The sequence below is a fragment of the Mauremys reevesii genome, linkage group 7 (assembly GCF_016161935.1).
Source record: "Mauremys reevesii isolate NIE-2019 linkage group 7, ASM1616193v1, whole genome shotgun sequence".
Lineage (NCBI taxonomy): Eukaryota > Metazoa > Chordata > Testudines > Geoemydidae > Mauremys > Mauremys reevesii.
In genome coordinates this window covers 8,789,001-8,804,882 of record NC_052629.1, presented here as the reverse complement: position 1 = coordinate 8,804,882, position 15,882 = coordinate 8,789,001, and the positions used below count along the sequence as shown (strand labels likewise).

The 15,882-nt window shown below is 44.6% G+C and overlaps 2 protein-coding genes across 11 annotated transcripts in view; one reads left to right on the top strand and one right to left on the bottom strand.

The window, feature by feature from the left end:
- Window positions 1-15,882, bottom strand: part of MXI1 (MAX interactor 1, dimerization protein) — an 82,948-nt gene that overhangs the window by 50,313 nt on the left and 16,753 nt on the right. For 2 of the 4 annotated variants that reach the window (XM_039547529.1, XM_039547528.1), the window contains one exon: window positions 11,393-11,525. In XM_039547529.1, coding sequence (XP_039403463.1) covers window positions 11,393-11,525 — 133 coding nt within the window. Of the gene's footprint in view, window positions 1-11,392; window positions 11,526-12,254; window positions 12,574-12,859; window positions 13,013-13,106; window positions 13,204-15,882 lie in introns of those variants that run through there. The other 2 variants (XM_039547530.1, XM_039547527.1) reach the window with 2 other exon arrangements.
- The window catches only part of LOC120409435, a 64,553-nt gene continuing 61,630 nt past the window's right edge, over window positions 12,960-15,882 (top strand). For 5 of the 7 annotated variants that reach the window (XM_039547532.1, XM_039547534.1, XM_039547535.1 and 2 more), the window contains exons 1-2: window positions 12,960-13,131; window positions 13,418-13,462. In XM_039547532.1, coding sequence (XP_039403466.1) covers window positions 12,975-13,131; window positions 13,418-13,462 — 202 coding nt within the window. In that variant the 5' untranslated portion in view covers window positions 12,960-12,974. Of the gene's footprint in view, window positions 13,222-13,399; window positions 13,463-15,882 lie in introns of all 7 variants that reach the window. The other 2 variants (XR_005601297.1, XR_005601298.1) reach the window with 2 other exon arrangements.

The window sequence follows — 15,882 nt, the reverse complement described above, 5'->3', positions numbered from 1 at the left end:
AAAAACAACTTTGTTCCAATCAGACAAGATTTTTTCCATTTCTGCTCAGAACTGTGAGCTGCCTGTCTCATTGGAACTATTTAGCCATTATGTTATCTACAACTCTAGATCTCAGAGCACATCACAAAGAAGGATACCTATCATCATCCTCACTTTACAGTTGGGGAAACAAAAGCACAGATGTGCTTAAAGTCACACCAGAGGCCAATGACAAAGTCAGGAATAGAACCCAAGTCTTCTGACTCCTAGGCCTTAGCACTATCTACAGGAGTGCTCAGGAGACCTATAGAAAATGAAGGCAAAGAAACACGTATATTCTGCTTTCAGTTACTGCAGATTTACAATGGCATAACAGAGGAATTTGGCCTAGCATTACTTAAAAAAAAAAAGGGTGGGGTGGGGAGAATCTTATAGAGCAACTTTAATCAATGTGGCAGAAAGAGCAACATTCTAAAGCTCGGTCCATGCCAGCTTCGTAAGAAGAAAGCATGATACAAAACAACAGATTAAGATCATGTTTAAAATCATCCAGATTAATTCAACCTAGAATGGTAAAACAACATAGACTGAAACAAAATATCTATGAAAATCAAACTAGAACCAAAGAATGGATGTAGAGGAGAAACCACAGAAATAAGAGTTGGGAAAATATCCAGAGGGATGGAAAATGCATGACTGTTCCCTACAAGATCAACAGGAGAGTGTCTCAAGATCTGGGCAAAGGCCAGCCAAGTGCACAGCCCTGAAAACCTCCAATTTCCAATCAAGAGAGAGTCCAAAATAGCCAACAACAAAAACACATTGTTGGCTCAAAGGCAGTGAGAAGGAGGAGTCACGTTTCCCAGAAAGATTTTAAAAAAAAAAAAAGAAGCTAGTCTTTGAATTTAGGCACAAGTTTGTCAGGCGGGCCTGGTAGATAACGAACAGTGGCAACTCCAAAAAACAAGACAATTAGCTCAGCAGCTTGATATGAAAAAATGGACTGGAAGCTCAGGCCAGCAAAGAATCAGATCTTAAAGCTCAACTAGGAGCCAAAGGTAAAGCAAGTACACTCGCTTCTCTTCACTGCCTTCAATAACGAGGAAAAGGATAAAACCATTAAGAGTCATGGCAGCCAGTGGAGCCAACTCTAGAGGTATCAACCAAGTCTGTGCTAAAGCAAAAGTTTAAACTTCAGAGACAGCAAAACGGAGTTAACACAAACTCGAGCTGTGGACAAAGCACTTCAGACAGAAGTAGACACAGCAGGGGTGAAATGAGGGCGAGACAAAAAACTGACGAACAAGGAATACTAATTAAAACTACGGAATCTACTGTGTGCTGTACACAATATATACTTATTTGTGGAAACATGAGAAAACAGACAAAGAGGAATTCAGAAACTAACAACATAGGCTAGCCAAAATATCAGTTCCATTGTCCCAGAGCACTAATTCTTCACAGCGGCAGGTGCTGGATATAAAAAAGCCACGAAGCTAACAAACACTTACTGAAATCCGCCATTGCTCTAGCAGAGGGGTGGGCAAACTTTTTGGCCTGAGGGCCACATCTGAGTATGGAAATTGTACGGCAAGCCATGAATGCTCCCAAAATTGGGGGTTGGGGTGCAGGGGTGAGACCTCCGGCTGGGGGTGTGGGCTCTGGGGTGGGGCTGGGGATGAGGGTTTGAGGGTGCAGGAGGGTGCTCCAGGCTGGGACTTAGGGGTTCAGAGGGCGGGAGGGGGATCAGGGCTGGGGCAGGGGGTTGGGACACGGGAGGGGGTCAGAAATGCAGGCTCTGGGGGATGCTTACCTCAAGCAGCTCCCAGAAGCAGCGGTATGTCCCACCTCTGGCTCCTACACAGAGATGCCACCAGGCAGCTCTGCACACTGCCCCATCTGCAGGTGCCACCCCTGCAACACCCATTGGCCGTGGTTCCCAGCCAATGGGAACTGCGGGGGCGGCACTTGGGGCAGGGGCAGCAGGCAGAGCCCCCTGGCTGCCTCTATGCGTAGGAGCCAGAGGAAGGACATGCCGCTGCTTCCAGGAGCTGCGCAGAGCAGGGCAAGCCCCCGATCCTGATCCCTGGCAGGAGCTCAAGGGCCAGATTAAAATGTCTGGAGGGTCAGATGCAGCCCCTGGGCCGTAGTTTGCTCACCCCTGCTCTAGCACCAGTGCAGCTTCCCCAGTGTAAGCAATGTAATTGGCCACTAGTGGTTTTAACATGCTCCTCTAACCACGAGCAGGGCTAGAGAACATGGTGCTAAGAATGCCCGAGTCTTGTCTGCTAACAGTTTTGCTATGGCACCTGCTGCGTGGTGCCACTTCTAGAGTAAGCACGGGATGTTTTGCTAAAATGACCAACATACCTAAGTTCCTAGTGGGTTAATGGGCCTTTGGCCACAGAGAAGAATAATTTATAGAAGGTAGGCACAGCGCTATGAATTATATACACAAACCAAACATATGAGCCAGATTCTTATTTACATTAGGGCCCCTTTATACTACATTAGTGTGCAGGAGCCTTAAATGATATTACACCCACTTAAGTGCCTTAGTATAAATGACAATTAGGCACAGAGTCAACAATATCCCTGCTGTGTTACTGCACAGTAGTGTTTTTCCTATGGTGCTGGTAACAGTGTGCATCAGCTTCTAAGGGCTCCTGAACCGCAGGGTAAAGCACTAAGTTAGTTAGATTCATTCCTGGTGTCACTCTGTTCAAACCAATGGAATTACAGCAAGGAAGAATTTGGCCCATTGCGTGTTTGGAATAGCTCATCTATTGTACAGGCTGTGTACACTTATGGTGCATATTAATAATAAAGCACAACCAGAAGAGCACTCATTGAAACTCTGCAGGATTCTCCCACATGGTGGGTTGTAAAATGAACAAGATGATATAGGATATCACAAGTCTCGCAATTGGAAACCCTACTAAATCCAGCCTAATCTCACCTATAACAGGTCTATTTACTTTTTCTGTACTGTGATTTACATTCCCGAATGACTTTTACTGGGCCTTCTCTCATTTTATGTATTTTTCCCATTTACATGACAATTGTAGATAATAGAATAACAACACTAAACTCTGCTCAGAACAAATCGTGTATGAGACCTTGTCTATACTGGGAATTATCTCCAATGTCAGCTATCAGGCTGCAGCCACTTGTGCAAATCCCAAGTGTAGACAAGGAAAGCAACAACTTGCATCTGTGGAACTTACCCTGGTTTCAAGCACTCTAGCAATGTAAATGTCTACACCTGCAGTTTGTATTGATGGCAACCACATGAAATGAGGGGAAATCACCAGGTAGACAAGGCCTCAAAGACCAGATTCTGAAGACATTCACACTTGTTAATCCATTGAGATCAGCCACCAAAATCCCCAGTGTAAGTCTGTCAAAGCCAATGGTATTACAGGAAGGAATCACTTGGCCCATTGTGCACATTCACCTACTGTACAGAGATATGTACACTAGTGGTGCCATATTACTGTATTATAGCGCAAAACATTTTCTGGAGGACACCCACACTCCTGTACTAACATGCAGTTGGTTCCACCAGAGAGTGAATTCACCTCCAATACTGAAAACTTAGATCTTCTCTCCTTGATCATGTCAGAGTCAGAGGCGAAATTTACACCAGTCTGGCCAAGTTGAACTACATCAGGGAAAGGGGAGGATGGGGGAAATCAACAACCCATTCTCGGAATAGAAGATTCAAAATAATTTGCTTAAAGAAAAGCCCTTGTAAACATTTGGCTGTTCTCTTTAGAGCCTACCATACTGTCTTAGAAGCCTTAAACAGAAGGCTGCTTTTCCTAACAGTCTGGTCCTTTTCTATTTGACAAATCATGATTTTCTTCCCTGATCCTGCAAAGGGATCTGTTTGTAGTGGGAAACCAGAGTATCCACCTGGCTCCCATTTGCAGGATCAGCTTCTTTGTTTCTAACAGAGCTTGGAAATTAAGGGGACCATGCGAAGGTTGTGAGACAAAAGAAAAAGTGACCTCCTGTGACAGTGGTCTCAGATCCTCTCCTTGTACATGGAGAGTCAAGTACTACAACAAACTCATTTCAGATCATAAGCAGAACAGGTAAGAACATGAGAACAGCCATACTGGGTCAGACCAGTATCCTCTCTTCTGACAGTGGTCAATGCCAGGTGCTCCAGAGGGAACAAACAGAACAGGTAATCATCAAGTGATCCATTCCTTGTCGCCCATTCCCAGCTTCTGGTAAACTGAGGCTAGGGACACCATCCCTGCCCATCCTGACTCATAGCCATTGATGGACCTATTATCCAGGAATTTATCTAGTTCTTTTTTTGAACCCTGTTATAGTCTTGGCCTTCACAACATCCTCTGGCAAGGAGTTCCACAGGTTGATTGTGCGTTGTGTGAAAAAATCAGGGATAAATTGGATTGTGTGCGTTGTGTGGATAAAAATCAATGATTTAAAAAAAAATCAGATTTTTTTTATTTAAATCAGATGTTTTTGATAAAATGCTTTTTGAGGGGAAAAACCCTATCTAAAGATAGTTTTAATTAAGACACATTATAGCTGAAAGATATCTCATCATGGAATAGGGATTATAATTTCTAATTCTATAGTATGAGACAATATATTCATGTAATGTTTAAGAAAAGTTTTGTAAATGAGTTCCAATAGTTCATGGATTAGGGACCCAATCCTATGGGGTTCTAGGGGCTCCTGTATAGATTATTTAGGTTAATCTTTCTATCTACCCAATGGGACTCAGTGCTTAGTCTAGAAGATACCATCAGAGATGCTTAGTTTCGCAGTTTTCAAACTGTGGATTTGTGTCTCCAGAGAAAACATGCTTGTTAACAGCAAAAATGTTTTAAATAAATAGATATATGGAGGTGAGAAATAGTTAAATAAAACAATTTAAATGCCTGTCTGGTGATGTTCTCCTCCTAATACAGCATGGCAAGAAAATCCTCCAAATATTAATGATTAAGCTGTTGAACTGGAGATAGTTCACTTCCCAATGACTTCATAAATATCTGCTTCAATTACCTTTGGTAAGTGAAATAACCAAACAATCATTCATTTTATGATATAGCTGTAAAGCTAATCTGAAAAGTTTTCAAAATCACTTTAAAAATGTCCAGTGTGTACCTTCTAAAAATGAAACCTACATCTATCTCTGAGTTGTGAAGAATATGTATTGAGGATTTAAATCAAATCCACCCTGGAAAAAATATTTCCTTTTGTTTGTTTTAAACCTGATGCCTATTAATTTCATTTGGTGACCCCTAGTTCTTCCTTATTTACTTTCTCCACACCATGATTTTATAGACCTCGATCATATCCCCCCTTAGTCGTCTCTTTTCCAAGATGAAAAGTCTCAATCTTTTAAATCTCTCCTCATACAGAAGCTGTTCCATACCGCCTAGTAATTTTTGTTGCCCTTTTCTGAACCTTTTCCAATTTCAATATACAGTAACTCCTTGCTTAACGTTGTAGTTACGTTCCTGAAAAATGCAACTTTAAGAGAAACGATGTTAAGTGAATCCAATTTGCCCATAAGAATTAATGTAAATGTGGGGGGGGTTAGGTTCCAGGGAAATTTTTTCACCAGACAAAAGACTATATTTTAATATATAATACACACACACAATTTTTATATATATATACACACACACACACACATATACATAAGTTTTAAACAAACAATTTAATACTGGTACACAGTGATGATGATTGTGAAGCTTGGTTGAGGTGGTGAAGTCAGAGGGTGGAAGAGGGTGGGATATTATTTTCTAGGGAATGCCTTACTACTAAATGATGAAAGAGAACTGCTGAGCCCTCAAGGGTTAACACATTGTTATTAATGTAGGTTCACACTCTACAAGGCAGCAGGAATGGAGGGAGGGGAGACAGCATGGCAGTCAGAGACACACACCGTGTGTGTCACAGAGAGATGTGCATTGCCCCTTTAAGTACACTGACCCCACTCAAAGTACACTGCCTTTTTAAGTATCAGAGGGGTAGCCGTGTTAGTCTGGTTCTGTAGAAGCAGCAAAGAATCCTGTGGCACCTTATAGACTAACAGATGTTTTTAAGTAGATCAGCAAGTTGAGACAGCAGCTGCTACCAGCAGGCTCCCTGAACTACCCAGCAACTGATAGCCTGCTGGGTGGCTGCTGCACAGGGAATTTAGGGGAGCTGATAGGGGGGCTGCCGGTCCAACCTGGTTCCAAGCCCCCACCAGCTAGCTCCAACGGGCTGCAATTCTTGCAAGCAGTGGAAAAGCAGGCAGCTGCCAAACGATGTTATAAGGGAGCACTGCACAACTTTAAACAAGCATGTTCTCTAATTAATCAGCAGTGTAACAATGAAACAATGTTAACCAGTCGACTTTAAGTGAGGAGTTACTGTATCCTTTTTGAGATGTGATGACCACATCTGCACGCAGTATTCAAGATGTGGGTGTACCATGGATTAGAGGCAATATACATGATATATATGATATGAGGCACCTCACTGTATCAGCCCCTAAATGTCTCCAAGATACCTAAGGCTTTGCAGCGTGCTTCGGAAATCACAAAACAAATATAAATGATGATGGTGATCAAATATTATAATTTAATTTCTGATCTGTAATAAGTCTTAACGTCATTAAACTGATTACATTTTGGTAAAATCCCAGTTAGCATCCATGCTTACTTTATTTCCTGTTCATATCACAATTTAAATTGATTAAAAAAACCTTTGATATTATTCTTCAAAATTTATAAATAAAAGTCAGACATGTCAGGCCTTAAGTATAACATACCTTTCACATAATCAGGGTATAATCACTTTCACTGAGATGTGGAGGATCCACAAAAGTAGCTCCCAGTAATACCAAAGACAGTAACCTCCTGACACATAAATACAAATATAACCTCCAATGGTGTATTTCACTCTCCTCTTACAAGTTCTCAGAAATCAACTGTTGTCCCACAAATGTTTGCTTCCTAACACATGGTAAATTATATAAATGACACTGCATGCGAACATGAAAAATTACTATTTTTCACCTTCATAGAGAACTTGAAATCAACCTAATCTTGTTAAGAATGTGTAAAAAAAACCCTCCATGTTAAAAAATGCTGGGGATTTAACTAAAGCAAAGGAAAGAGTTAAGCATCATGGCACTTTGTTTTTAAACTTCTCCCTTGTTATAGGTTCTGCAGCACAGAGAGCCTCACCTGCAGATACTTACACAGGTGCTTAACTTTAAGCACGCGAGTAGTCTCATTGAATTTAACAGGACTAACTATGCAAGTAAAACTAATCATGTGTCTAGATGTTTGAGTAGTGGGATATTATTATATACACCTCTACCCCAAAATAACTCTGTCCTCAGGAGCCAAAAGAATCTTACCGCGTTATAGGTGAAACCGCATTATATTAAACTTGCTTTGATCTGCTGGAGTGCGCAGCACCGCCCTCCTAGAGCACTGCTTTACCACATTGTATCCGAATTCGTATTATATCGGGTCACGTTATATTGGGGTAGAGGTGTATTACAAGTCACTGATCCAAGACAACCTTTAAAATACCTATTCAAAATAGACATAGGCCCCAATCCTCCAAGAAACATTAACTTTAGAGGGACTGCCCCACAGCCACAGTAATCTGCCTGTGTACCATCAACTACAGGATCAGAGCCAAAGTTGGGAAGAGAGGCAACACACTGAAAGTGGTATTCTGCACAGCACATAGTACCACATAAGACACACCTTAGACAAGCAGGGCAATTCAGAAATAAACTACTGAATTCCAGGAACATCACTGCTTCATGTCGACCACAAGGGGCTTTCCACACAATGGGGTGGAAACAAAACACACTTCAATTAGGGGAGGAACTCCACTAACTGAAATGGGCTTTGAATCGGGTTGTTCATATATTATCATCTAAAAAAGGACTTCATGTCTTTCAGGTCCAACAACTCCCATTGCCACCACAGCCAGATAGCTATACAGCTGCAATGCTAATGCAGTGCCCCAAACTCTAAATGATGTCACTGTCCCCTCACATTTGCCACTGGAAGTGGCTCAGGAGGCCACAGAATCTCACCTTTGTTTGTTCCCTTTTTTGTTTCATTATATATAGAGAGAATGTTTTTCTTCATTATTTTATTTACATTTGAGGTGGAACATTAAAAAACTCTCTCACACTTTGGAAGAACTTGCACATTTTTAAAAAAAGAGAGAGACTGCATCACCACTCCTATAGGCTGGCTCTACATTCTTCTGTGTTTCTCTAGTAACTGTGCCATGACAGGATGGAACATGCTGGAAAGAAATAGCTGCGATGTCTGGGTTGCAGATGCTCCAGGAAAATGTTTGGATTTTAACTATATGTATTTTTTCTCCAATGAAAACAAGAACATCCAGGATCTGTAGCCATCTAGCCCTGCACGTTTTTTTCTAAATGAACCAAAGTGTCCCAATTTAAAGACACACAAAGTAAGCAAAACAAATTCAGTGTATTTCATTAGAGGTGCTTGAGAGAACTTTTTGTCAATTGTACATTAGATTTCAAAATGTAACACTTTGCATTCACCTACAGGACTTCCCATATTTTTGTTACAATAAATAGATTATTTTTCTCATGAGATGTGTAATCTTTAAAACAAAAACTACCACCACAGAACTTCAGTTTTAACCCATAAACCAGTACCAGGTTTTGAATACCAAAGCTTAGACAACTTGACTAGACAGTTACTCGACACAGACTACTGAAGTGACCCTTTGATTTTAACAGAAAGGGACTCAATGGACCCTATTTTAACTAGTGCTCATGCTGCATTCACAAAGCCATGCAATACAGATTCTAGAAAATCTGGGGTCCCCTAGAACTGCACAGTTGTCACCATACTGCACATCATAGCCATTCAGAACTCTGATCATCTCATTCCAGAAGCACTGGCTGGCTATGACTTGAGCTAAAAGTGAATCTCCATTATCTATAAGTCGGCTTGGAAGGACTAGATTTTTAAATTGATAAATGTGGATTTCACCATACACAGACAAACTGATGAAAAAAATATTTCCAGCAATGATCACTGAAATTTACCTACAGGCAAAATAAGGAATATGGTGCTTTAGTTTGATTTAAGGCTATTTAATTTATATATTTTGACATATGATCTTGACAATTTGTGTTTTAATGGTTATAAAGCTTTAACATTTTGTATCTCAACATCTGCTGTCATTAAATATTCTCTGCCGCCCAACTGTCTGAACTGCCATAATTTCCTGCAACTGTGAAAACTGTAATTGATAAAAATTAAAAAATGCTTAAAACCCATAATTTTGTGCAACTGTGAAAATCTGACTAGATAAACTTTGAAAAAAATGCTTAAAAATAAACATGGCTATTATTCATCTTAATTATAAAAAAATATCAAATTCTGCCAAGCCTATCCATCAGCAGTATAAGGCCTATGACATACAGTTAAGCAGGTCCAATTCCATCCAGTAGAGGGCACTGTTAGACACATACCCTAGCCAGTTCATGACAAGCTCTCATGCATGCAACAGCTTTACAAAAATCAAAGAGCGCCAACATACTTCATGTTAATACCACAACCAAAAAAAAAAAAAAAAAAAAAGCCTATACCCTCTGTACTAAGCATACAAAGGAGGTATTAAATAAGGTTACAAAACATTGTCTCTATTTTCTTGTGGCCTCGAAGATTTTTATTTTGTACATGTCCTACCCACTAGCATACTGGTCTAATATCATATGCTACCACATGAGGCTGCATATCAGGGCTCTGTACTGGCAGGGTACTCAGCGCATTCAGACCCCCCGGGGGAGGGAGTGCTTTTCATAACTCTATAGAAGATGCAGACACTGGTGCTAAGAAGTTCCCAAGGGATCTACTTCTAGCCCCCCTCGTCAGAGGCAAGGTCGCCATAACAAAGGCCTTAGAAGGAAAGTGGTGCAAGAGGAAAAAACTGAGGGGAAACTTTCGGGCTCCACTCACCCATCCTATGCCAGGTAGAAAACAGATCTTAATGCTGCACTCACAATAAATTTTCCTGCACACACAGTAGTTACCGTAGATCTGGGATTGGGATCAATGGGCAGAAAAACATGAACAGAACTGCTCTGAAATCAACAGGGAAAAGATCATGCAACTATGCAATGCAGCAAACTAAAACATACTCCTCTCTCAACCACAGGAAACAGTCCAGGATGATGCTGATCCTGATGAGGAAACTTTCTCTGTAGCAAGTAGTTCCAACACTACTCCCAGCCACATTATTACCAAGTATGTGGAAAGTGGAGTGGGGAAAATAGAAGAGAATACACAAGAGCACTCTAATCTACCACCCCTTTGTCATGCTCTACGGAAAGCTCTATCCCTTGAAGAGCTTTCCTTCATTTTACATATCATGTAAGCGTCGTTGTAGTAAGGCTGAGTTCTGTTTGAAGAATATATAGCTAGTTTGGAAGTTTCCTGTTTTAATAATAATTCTTTACATTTCTGTAGCATCTTCAACCCAAGAGGTCCCAGTGAAAATGGTCCACCCTCTCAGGGATGAGAGAAAGTAACAGAAGAGGCATTAAATCTCAGCTGGAAGGAAGAGAAGGTGGCAGAAAGGAATCAGAGGCAACATGTTAGAGCTGCTGCTGGTTCTCTCTCCTAAATTTACTAGGCCAGCAACAAACACAACATGGTTTCCTATAAAAAAAAAATCCTAAACTCAAATTCTGTGATTGGCAGTCAGAAAGCAGGGAGCTCCTTATGGAAATGGGACTGAAACTCCAACTTTCTGAGAGCCAGGAATCTGGGTGAAAGACAGCCAGAGATTTTCTAGTATCTAGTTTAGTGTGTCATGTATAGAAGCCAGTTACGCCACTCTGTCATTTTACAAGATGCTGATTTAGTAAATATCCAGATCCATTTTGGGGATGCCGTTTCCTTCCTTTGGCTGACATTTATTACAATCCCAAAGTGCTACACTTGCTATCTACCTGCTGAAATGCAGCAAACTTCTGAGATGGGAAGGTAGCATAAAGCATAAGAGAAGAAAGAGGGGACACCTATTGGCCATACTAGTATTGCTGTCCCTGCCCAAGATCTCACTATGATCCCTCTCTTTCCTGCTTCAAGTTTGTGATGTGGAATCAGGTGGCAGTGCCAAGCCACCTACAGCCCCTCTGTGCCTCCTCTGCTCCCAGCATCAGGTCCCCAGCATAGCAGCAACCAGCTCTGGATCCCCCTGTGCTGAGACTCCCCCCAGTTTTCCAGCAGGGTACCTCTCGGTAGCAGGCACTGTCTCCAGCCAGGGGCTTTCATCTCATCTCCCCTTTTTCCCCCAGCCCTGGGTTTCATTGCACCCCATGACTTCCCATCCCTGCCTCCCAGTGTGGTACCTGTTGGCCGTGCTTGTACTGCTGCCCCCGCTGCTGTGTTTCCTCACCCGGCTCAGCCTCCGCATTGGCTTTGGATCCTGCAGTCCAGGGCTTGGTAACAAGGGGAAGGTTGAGGCATAGCCATGCTCACACTCTGCACAAAAAGCAACAGATGAGAGAAAGCAGTGAAGAAAGGTTCATTTACTTGAACCCAATGACCTAAGGAAGAAAGACCAGAGGCATGAAATAACCCAGTGCGGGGGATGGAGGGGGAACAAGTGACCTGCTATAAGCAGGAGGGAGGCAGAACTCTGTGGGAGAAAGGGGTTAGACTGAGCCATGTCGTTGTGGGAGATGGGGACTATTAACCCAGTACCAGGGGAGGCGGTTTAAGCCCCTGTAAACCCGGGAGAGGACCCCAGATCCCAGAAAATACTGAAAGCTGACATAGTGGCCTGGGCAGCTTGGTTCTTTGGTCCTCGCTCAAGCTGTGTGACCGGGACACAGTGTAAAATAGGCATTTCCATTGTGTTTTCAGGCTCTCGGCAGCCCCAGACCTTCCCCCCTCTCTCTCTGTGGGGAGCTCACCCCAATCCCCAAGAACCGTTCACACCAATCTCCACCCCTTCAATTGTCTCTCTCTCTCTCTCCCCCCAGTGTTCCTCCTCTACAGGGATCTCCAACCCCAACATCCATGGAAGCCCCTCACTCCTATCCCCACCTCTTCAATCTCCCTTCCTCTATGGGGATCTCTCACCACCAATCCCCAGGGTGCTTCCCCTCCATACATAGGATTCTCTCACCACAACCCTCCCTCCCTTCTCACCCCAACCACACTCCTTCCACTGGGAAGCTGTCACCCCAGCATCCCTCCCCCCATTACCTCTCTCCCTTCGCTCCAGATACTCTGCCGCCTCCAGCAGCCGCTGGATGTTGATCATCTGCACCCGCTCCATGGCCCCCAGGTAGGTGGCTTGGGGAGGGGGGTTGCAGCCACTGAACCACCACACCCCAAACCCCCACCCGAGGCAGCCGGAGCTGCCAAGGGGAGCGGTGGCAGAGCTCCTTCTCTCCCCGAGATCTGGACTCTTCACATCAATGACAGCGTCCCCAGGATGCGCCTCTATCAGGGAGGGAAGGACGAGGGAGCCACACAGGATTTGGGGGGGGACAGTCCGTCTCCCGCTGCCTCCAGAGATCCACTGGGGCAGGAACAACGTGTAATAATAGAGAATCAAACAGCCAGATACCCCTCCCCCACACACACTGCCCCCCTGCTCCTGCCCCACACGCTGCCCCTCCCCCCACTCTCTGCCCTCCCTAGCCCTGCTCCTGCCCCCCACTCTGCCCCCTCTCTAGACTTGGTCCTGCCCCCGCCCCGGTGCTGCGCCTACATCTCTGCTCCAAGCCCTCGCCCTGACCCGTCCCCTCGGCGCCCCGCAGCAGAGCCCTGCAGCGGCGTCCGGCGGCCTCTCACAGTTTGTTTACCTCCGGCGAGCGACCACGGGAGGGGGAGGGGACACACGGCCCCCTCTGTCCCACAGCCGCCTGGGAAATGTAGTTCCCGGCCGCCTCCTCCCCGCAGCGGAGGGCGCCGCGATGCATGGTGGGAAGCGTGTCTCTTCCCGCCTCTCCCCAGCCTTTCGGGGCGGAGTCAGACCCGCGCGGGCGGCCGTTGGCCGGGCTGCGCATTCCCGCGCCTGCCGAGGGGAGGCTGGCGCGCGCTGCCCCTTACCGGCCGTCGCGTGCTTTAATCCCAGGTTAGTCCGGTGCCAGTGGAGCGGGCCCACCCCGGCAGGGCCACCCCACGGACGGGCCTCAGGCAGCCCCGCTTCGAGGCGGGCGAGAAGGTAAAACCTCCTTCTCCCTACAGTGCATTGTTTAGCTGCCTGGCGCGCTAGGGGCTGTGTGCGGAAGGGCGGGGCTGACTCCGGCCGGGCTGACTGGTTTTCTTAAAGCATCAGCTCCTGGAGTCCTGGGATTATGTGAGAATCACAATTTGCCTTTTTTTAATTTAAAAAATAAAAGCATCTGGCCCTTCTGCAGGAGGAGGAAGAGAAGAGTTTGAAAATGGGCCCTCAAAGCTAAAAGGTAAATAAATCCCCCCCCCCACCACTTATTTTGTAAAACATTTGTGATTTTTAATCAAGTGTCATAGGGGTGGGGGAGTCTGGTGCATGAATGGAGTTGGCAGTGCAGCATACACCAAGTAAGAGATCTTCCGTCTCTTTAGCATCAGAGGGGTAGCCGTGTTAGTCTGTATCCACAAAAACAGTGAGGAGTCCGGTGGCATCTGAAGAAGGGGGGGTTTTACCCACAAAAGCTTATGCCCAAATAAATTAATCCATTTAGTGTATATTCTAAATAGACAAGAGGGCCACAGGGTAGGAGAAGGGATGTACAGATAGGACACTGAGGCTCAAAGTGTTTTAGGGTATGTCTACACTATGAAATTAGGTCGATTTAATATGTCGATTTTTTTAGAAATCGATTTGATACCGTCAATTGTGTGTGTCCCCACTTAAGACCATTAAGTGGGCGGAGTGCGTCCACAGTACCGAGACTAGCGTTGACTTTTGGTGATTCAGCCCTGCCTGGAATATCAGGCAAGCCTACCAAAGAACTAGAGAGGCAAACAGCAGTTCCGGGTCAGAGCCCCAGATATCCCGCTTCTATGATGAGCTGCATGCCATTCTAGGGGGTGCCCCTACAACTACCCCACCCCTCTGCTTCCTTCCTCCCCCACCCCTCCCGGGCTACCTTGACAGTTATCCCCTAATTTGTGTGATGAATTAATAAAGAATGCATGAATTTGAAACAATGACAAGCGGAGATCAAAGTGGGGGGGGGCAGTTGGCTTACAGGAAAGTAGAGTGAACCAAGGGGGCAGGTTTTCATCAAGAAGAAACAAACAGAACTTTCACACCGTAGTCTGGCCAGTTATTAAACTAGTTTTCAAAGCTTCTCTGATGCACAGCGCACCCTGCTGCGCTCTTCTAACCGCCCTGGTGTCTGGCTGCACTCAATCATTTCGTCTTTTAGAATGGAGTTCTGATATCACGGATTCATCTCCCCATACAGCAATCAGATCCAATACCTCCGGTTTGGTCCATGCTGGAGCTCTTTTGCGATTCTGGGACTCCATGGACACCTGTGCTGATAAGCTCTGCATGGTCACCTGTGCTGATCAGCGTGCCACGGTGGCCAAAGAGGAAATGAAATTCGAAAGTTCATGGGGCTTTTCCTGTCTACCTGGCCAGTGCATCTGAGTTAAGAGTACTGTCCAGAGCGGTCAATGGAGCACTCTGAGATAGCTCCCGGAGGCCAATACCACCTAATAGCATCCACACTACCCCAAATTCGACCCAGCAGGTTAGATGTCAGCGCTAATCCCCTCGTCAGGGAGGAGTACAGAAATCAATTTAAGAGTCCTTTAAGTCGACAAAAATGGCTTTGTCGTGTGGATGGGTGCAGGGTTAAATCGATCTAACGCTGCTAAATTCGACCTAAACACGTAGTGTAGACCAGGGCTAAGACTGATCCTTCAAACCGCTCTGAATGGGCAGAGCCTAGTAGGGATCCACGCAGACACAGGGTTATGCTGAAACGAAGCAGCTCGCGAGGTAGAGGCTTACATGACACGTCACACAGGGAGCCTCTGTTAGAGCAAGGAACGGAACATAGCTCTTCTTGTGCATTGCAAAATTTGACTAAGAATCACCAATTCATTTCACATAGGCCACATGACAAACACCAGACAGGACTGACTTTCAGGCAACCATGTCCCTGCCTTTAAAAACACTCCAAGTGTTGCACATTAGTAGGCCAACTGCTATAACACCACTAAAGCAGAGTGTACAAAGTGGGTTCAGAATGCTACTAAATCAGAATGGTAGCATTTTACATCTGCTTTGGGCAGCTCTGAAATACTGCAAGGTACAAGACAATGAAGAGTCAGGCCAAGAGTGGTTGATCTAGTGTTTTATAATAAGAGGAATTTAGATCTGAACCAAAGATGCAGGACCCCGTCAGGGTTGTTTTTTATTGTTGTTGGTGTTTTTTAATAGCCCTTTTCTTCATACCCTTCAGCTTCCCTGCTACTTAGATACAGAACAAGTTTAGCCCACGTGTCTGTGTGTCAGGATATCAGGGTTCTAGCCACAGCTCTGATACGACTGGCTTGCTGCATGACATTGGTAAACTGGTTGCTCCGTCCCTCATTCCCATTTGTAAAATAGGCAAGGGCCCTTACCTACCACATAGAGCTCTGAGAGGCTTAGTTCTTTGATGTGTGTAAAGTTCTTTGAGATCCATGTATAAAAGGTGACACGGAAGAGCAAAGTAGCACTACATAACGATATTACAGTGTTTTGTACATTTGAAGCGCTATACAAATGCTAAATAGCAGTGTGAAACAGACCACGGAGAGAGTCACTGCTGCACAGGCTCTGCAGCCCATTCTCTATTATACTCAGTGCACTTAAAAATATATATTTTAGTGTTTCCTTTTC